The 6,851-nt window shown below is 49.1% G+C and overlaps 1 protein-coding gene across 9 annotated transcripts in view; it reads left to right on the forward strand.

The window, feature by feature from the left end:
- VEGFA (vascular endothelial growth factor A) overlaps positions 1-3,728 on the forward strand; it is a 15,189-nt gene extending 11,461 nt beyond the window's left edge. For 8 of the 9 annotated variants that reach the window (XM_011986807.1, XM_011986805.1, XM_011986806.1 and 5 more), the window contains one exon: positions 1,786-3,728. In XM_011986807.1, the coding sequence (XP_011842197.1) occupies positions 1,786-1,807 (22 nt within the window). In that variant the 3' untranslated portion in view covers positions 1,808-3,728. The remainder of the gene's footprint in view (positions 1-1,785) is intronic. The other variant, XM_011986810.1, reaches the window with a different exon arrangement.
- Positions 3,729-6,851: the final 3,123 nt, after the last annotated feature.

The raw sequence follows: 6,851 nt of genomic DNA on the forward strand, positions 1-6,851 counted from the left end.
CCCTCAGACTGGGGCTCTCTGAGGGCAAGGGCTCTGGCTGTTGGTTTAGGATGGGGCAGTTTTGCCTACACACTGAAGGAGCTGTGGCATCCAAGAATACTAGATACCTTTAATCCTCCACCAGTCATGGTGACAACCCCAAGCAGCCCACACATTTTCAAGTGCTCCCAGGATGCGTGAAGGGAGGGTTCTGTGCCCATTCTCCTGACATTAGACTGTGAGCTCCGTAAGCCAGGCCTGGTTTACTTACCTTTGTGAGCCCCGGGCATCTGTACCTCTGTCCCTTGTCCATACTGGGTACCAAGGAAGTGTCAAGTGCGTGACTGAATGTGTGAGTCAGTTCAGGGGGTGAGGTTAGGAGCACAGGGCCGGGACAGGTGGCTGGCAATCTTTTAATGCCTTAGCCTGTGTTCTTTATACCAACTTGGCCTGTGCTCAGAGTGAGGGAGGCCCTGGGGGTCAGGGTCAGCTTCACTCAGGGAGGCAAGACTTTTATGGGGATTTCCTAGACAGGGCCAAGGCACCCCCAGCTCGCCCTGAGGCTGCATTAGGGAAGTCCTTGGAGTGTCTCCCCTCCCCCAGCAATGTTCTTGTGGCTTGTTGATGCTCAGGGGATGCTGGGAACCAGGCCTGGGTAGTTGGTGTGGGGTTCTATATGTCTTGGCCCTATGTGAAACCAAGAGGGTGTTATTAGTGCTGGGGGTGGGGGCTCTGCCTAACTTCAGGGCTGGATGAGGGGAGTCTCAGTTCCCCAGGGGTCTTTGGGGAAGATAAGGGACTTGACATTTTAGGGTTTTTTGGTGATGATTCTGCTGATGGGGGTTTATGTGAAGTGACCTGGGAGTTAACTGGTGACCCTAACCTCCCAATACCATTATCCAACCCCCAGGCTGGCTGTACCTGGGAATATCAGTTTCCAAAATTGGGAGCTTTGGACTCCCATTTCTGGGCTCCCCAGAAGGGTAGGGCCTGTTCTGCCTCCTCCTCACAATCACCCAGGGGTAGGGGCATGCTGAGAAAATTCTTGGAGGCCCCCTTTGCTTCGGCAGGAGTCGTGAAGCCGCCGAATTGTCTCTCCCCATCCTAAGTGAAGCAGCATATTTGAAAGGAAAGACAATCTGGTACCTGGGCTTGTAACCTCCAGGCAGCTCAGGAGAGATGAGGCCTACAGCCACACTGGGAGGGGACATGGGGAATGGAGATGTTCCCGCACCTTGCTGGGGCCTCCTGCTCTACACTACCCCCTCGGGAGCCTCCTGTCCCCAGGGCAGGCCCTTCCCGTTGCTGGCCACCCAGCCAAGCCTCTCTGTCTCAGGCGTTCTCCCAGGTGACCTGCCTACTCTCTTCCTCACACCAGCCCCTAGAGACTGAACTGAAAAACCTCCTCAGCAGGGAACCTCTTCTGATTAACTTCATCCAGCTCTGGTCACCCATCAGCTCTTAAAATGTCAAGTGGGGACTGTTCTTTGGTATCCGTTCCTTTGTTGCTTTGTAAAGTGTTCCCGTGTCCTTGTCTTGTCTCAAGTAGATTGCAAGCTCCGGAGGGTAGACTGGGAGCCCCTGAGCGGAGCTGCTGCTCAGACCAGGGCTCCCTGAGGGCGGGGCTGGGGCTGTTCTCACACTGGGGCTTTCTGCCCCAGGACCACACCTTCCTATCCTCTCTGCTCTTATGGTGCTGGAGGCTGCAGTGACCCAGGGTCCCCCAGGAATGGGGAGGCCACCTGCCTCATCGCCAGGCCTCCTCACTTGGTCCTAACCCCAGCCTTTGTTTTCCATTTCCCTCAGATGTGACAAGCCGAGGCGGTGAGCCGGGCAGGAGGAAGGAGCCTCCCTCAGGGTTTCGGGAACCAGATCTCTCACCAGGAAAGACTGATACAGAACGATCGATACAGAAACCACGCTGCCGCCACCACACCATCACCATCGACAGAACAGTCCTTAATCCAGAAACCTGAAATGAAGGAAGAGGAGACTCTGCGCAGAGCACTTTGGGTCCGGAGGGCGAGACTCCGGCAGAAGCATTCCCGGGCGGGTGACCCAGCATGGTCCCTCTTGGAATTGGATTCGCCATTTTATTTTTCTTGCTGCTAAATCACCGAGCCCGGAAGATTAGAGAGTTTTATTTCTGGGATTCCTGTAGACACACCCACCCACATACATACATTTTTATATATATATATATTATATATATAAAAATAAATATCTATATTTTATATATATAAAATATATATATTCTTTTTTTAAATTAACAGTGCTAATGTTATTGGTGTCTTCACTGGATGTATTTGACTGCTGTGGACTTGAGTTGGGAGGGGGAATGTTCCCACTCAGATCCTGACAGGGAAGAGGAGGAGATGAGAGACTCTGGCATGATCTTTTTTTTTGTCCCACTTGGTGGGGCCAGGGTCCCCTCCCCTGCCCAGGAACGTGCAAGGCCAGGGTATGGGGGCAAATATGACCCACTTTTGGGAACACCGACAAACCCAGCCCTGGCACCGAGCCTCTACCCCGGGTCAGATGGACAGAAAGACAGATGACAGGTACAGGGATGAGGACACTGGCTCTGACTAGGAGTTTGGGGAGCTTCAGGACATTGCTGTGCTTTGGGGATTCCCTCCACATGCTGCATGGGCATCTTGCCCCCAGGGGCAGCGCCTGGAAGATTCAGGAGCCTGGGCGGCCTTCACTTACTCTCACTTGCTTCTGAGTTGCCCAGGAGGCCACTGGCAGATGGCCCGGCGAAGAGAAGAGACACATTGTTGGAAGAAGCAGCCCATGACAGCTCCCCTTCCTGGGATTCACCCTCGTCCTCTTCCTGCTCCCCTTCCTGGGGTGTAGCCTAAAAGGACCTGATGTCCTCACACCATTGAAACCACTAGTTCTGTCCCCCTAGGAGACCTGGTTGTGTGTGTGTGAGTGGTTGACCTTCCTCCATCCCCTGGTCCTTCCTTTCCCTTCCCGAGGCACAGAGAGACAGGGCAGGATCCACGTGCCCATTGTGGAGGCAGAGAAAAGAGAAAGTGTTTTATATACGGTACTTATTTAATATCCCTTTTTAATTAGAAATTAAAACAGTTAATTTAATTAAAGAGTAGGGTTTTTTTCAGTATTCTTGGTTAATATTTAATTTCAACTATTTATGAGATGTATCTTTTGCTCTCTCTCGCTCTCTTATTTGTACCGGTTTTTGTATATAAAATTCATGTTTCCAATCTCTCTCTCCCTGATCGGTGACAGTCACTAGCTTATCTTGAACAGATATTTAATTTTGCTAACACTTAGCTCTGCCCTCCCCGTTCCCCTGGCTCCCCAGCACACATTCCTTTGAAATAAGGTTTCAATATACATCTACATACTATATATATATTTGGCAACTTGTATTTGTGTGTATATATATATATATGTTTATGTATATATGTGATTCTGATAAAATAGACATTGCTATTCTGTTTTTTATATGTAAAAACAAAACAAGAAAAAATAGAGAATTCTACATACTAAATCTCTCTCCTTTTTTAATTTTAATATTTGTTATCATTTATTTATTGGTGCTACTGTTTATCCGTAATAATTGTGGGGAAAAGATATTAACATCACGTCTTTGTCTCTAGTGCAGTTTTTCGAGATATTCCGTAGTACATATTTATTTTTAAACAACGACAAAGAAATACAGATATATCTTAAAAAAAAAAGCATTTTGTATTAAAGAATTTAATTCTGATCTCAAAGCTCCTCTTGGTTTCTCCTTCTCCATTGAATCCTTGCTCTAGACTTCCTCCCGCCCCCTTTCCCTCTTCCTTTGGGGAACATGGCATTTGTCTTGGGTCTGGGAAAGGTATGTCTAATGTGTAGGATATGGGGTGACCCACCTTGTGCTGGGGGTGAAGTCCTTCCATTTTGGCTGAGCTGGTCCTGGGGGAACCCATCCATCCTGTCTTGATATGGAAGGTGGTAAGCTCTGGGAATGGGTGGAGAGGGAGAAACAGCTTATAAGACAGGAGCCAAGGGCCCTTGCAATTGGTAGTGCTGCCTTCAGGAATTAGATAATCCAGGCCTCTGTCCCTTAGCCAGGGAAAGAACTGGCCATGTCTCCAAGCTTGCTGCCCAGGAGACAGGAGAAAGCTGTTTTTGTCTGTGGGGGTCTTGTTGGCTGCAACAGGCTGGGAGTGGGAAGGGGATGCTGCTGGGGGGCTGTGACCCCAGGGTGTAACTTAATTTTGCATAGTTACACCCTGGAGTTCGTTGAGCCTCTGAAAGATGGACCCATAGGTCTGGTCATCACTGATGGGACTCCCTGCTCCAGCTTGCCATAAGCTCTTCTCTCATGTCCTGCTTCTGGGTAAAGTGGCACCTGTCCAGGTCTTTGGCATTGAAGAGCAGTGCTTCCAAATTCGCTTCCTCTAGCCTCTCATTTATTCTTGCAAATCATAAATACGGCTTGAATAAATATTGAGCTAGTCATTGTGTGCTATGAATAAGACACAATTCCACCCCTCAAGGATCTGGTGAGGGTGAGTGGGTGGGGAGACACAAAACTATAAATCCATGAGCAGAAAAATACATAAAATGTGCTGGGGGCGTCTGATCTAGCTTGGGGGTGGAAGTTGTATTGGGGGTGGTGGCTGGGGGGTGGTGTCTTACAACGTTATCTCTAGGCTGCCACTTAAAGAATGGTTTGAAGACAGGGAGAACGGGGGGAGGGGGGTGAAAGGGTTGAGGACATCCCAAGCAGAAGGGATAGTGTGAGCAAGGCATGAAGGTGACACTTGGGCAGGGAGTGGGTGGGCGGGGTGGAGGCTGGAGACATGGGCAGGGGTTAGCTCCAGGGGAGCCTGCAGCACCATGCCAACTGCCTAGGGCCTGTCAGGGATGAGCAGCAGCTGAGGGGCTTTAAACACTGAGCGGCCCAGTCAGATACACTTTTCCATAGGTGCCTGGCAACAGTATAGGGGGCAGAGAGGCTGGTAGAGGCTGTTGTAGTCTTCCAGGAGGAATTGCACTGAGGGTGGGGAAGCACCTTTGGTGACTGGCAGTGCGGGCCATTGCAAGGTCTCAGCCTCGGGCAGCTTTTGGTCTAGTAAGTGCTCCTTTCCCAATCACTGAGCACGTGCCAGCCCCTACACTGAATCTGTACAGCAGCCTTGGGAGGTAGGTGCTTTTTTTTTTTTTTTTTTTTTTTTGAGATAGAGTCTTGCTCTGTCACCCAGGCTGGAGTGGAATGGCATGATCTCGACTCCCTGCAACCTCCGTCTCCCGGGTTCAAGGGATTCTCCCACCTCAGCCTCCCAAGTAGCTGGGATTACAGGCACGCGCCATCATACTCGACTAATTTTTGTGTTTTTGTAGAGATGGGGTTTCACCATTGTAGGCTAGGCTGGCCTCGAACCCCTGACCTCAGGTGATCCGCCCGCCTCGGCCTCCCAAAGTGCTGGCATTACAGACGTGAGCCACTGCGCCCGGCAGGTAGGGGCTTTTTTCATCCCATCTAGATTTTTGCCAGAGCCTTTAAATTGGTCTCCTGGATTCTCCCCTGGCCTTCCTTTAGCTGAATCTCACACAACTGCTGGAGAGAGCCTGTTAAAATGTGAGTTAAGTTTTGTCACCTTTTGACTCAAAACCCTCCAGAGATAGTTTTACTCACAGAAAAACCCAAATGGCCTTAAAAGGCCTGCACCATTTGGGCTGACTCCCTGACTACTCAATGACTTTGGGGCCTGCCTTGGCCGCGTGGCTCCAGCCATGCTGGTTTCTCCGTTCCTCAGATGCAGTGGGCATGCTCCCGCCACAGGGCCTTTGCACTGGCTGTCCTCGCTTCCTGGAGCACTTTCTTACACATGGCCCATGTTGTTGGATCCCTCACTTTCAAGTCTTGTTACTTTCTCAGTGAGACTTACCCTGACCACTGCATTTACGATTGACCCCCCTTCCCACTCTGCACTTGGGTACCTCCTTTTCACCATCCGTTCTTTTTCCCCATAGTGCATGTAGCCACCTAACAGACTCTAGAACAATGCTACCAACAGAAATATAGTGTGAGTCACTTACGGAGTTTAAAATTTTCTAGGCGCCAGAGTTTGAAAACTGTGAAAAGGTAAAATTAATTTTAATAGTTTAACTCCAACATATCTAGAATATCATTTCAGCATCTAATCAATGTAAACATTATTAATGAGATCTTTTTTTTTTTTTTGAGATGGCGTCTCGCTCTGTCGTCCAGGCTGGAATGCAGTGGTACGATCTCAGCTCACTGCAACATCTGCCTCCTGGGTTCAAGTGATTCTCCTGTCTCAACCTCCCGAGTAGCTGGGACTATGGGCGCACACCACCACACCTGGCTAATTTTTGTATTTTTAATAGAGATGGGGGTTTCACCATATTGGTCAGGCTGGTCTTGAACTCCTGACCTCAGATGATCCACCTGCCTCGGATTACAGGCATGAGCCACTGCACTTAGCCTATTAATGAGAAATTCTATACTCTTTTGGTACTAAGTCTTTGCATCTGTCCAAGGGCAGAAATCGGGTGTAAAGAAAAAATAAATCTTTGAATCTGGTGCGTATTTTATACTTATTGCATGTCTCAATTAGTCGTAGCCACGTTTCGAGTGCTTAATATACACATGGCTAGTGGCTACCATTTCAGACAGTATAGCTTTAAAACGTACTCCCCCTTTTGTTTGTCTCCCCCAGCTAGAATGCAAGCTCCATGAAGGAAGAGATTTTTGTCTGTTTTGTTCACTGTATCTCCAGCTCCTGGAACAGTGCCTGGAACACAGTACGTGCTCAATAAACATTTGTTAAATGACTGACGTTGTTTAAACTGAGGCCTGGACCTGAGGGTTTCATCCCAAG

Source organism: Mandrillus leucophaeus, unplaced genomic scaffold (assembly GCF_000951045.1).
Source record: "Mandrillus leucophaeus isolate KB7577 unplaced genomic scaffold, Mleu.le_1.0 Scaffold3, whole genome shotgun sequence".
In the NCBI taxonomy this organism is placed as follows: domain Eukaryota; kingdom Metazoa; phylum Chordata; class Mammalia; order Primates; family Cercopithecidae; genus Mandrillus; species Mandrillus leucophaeus.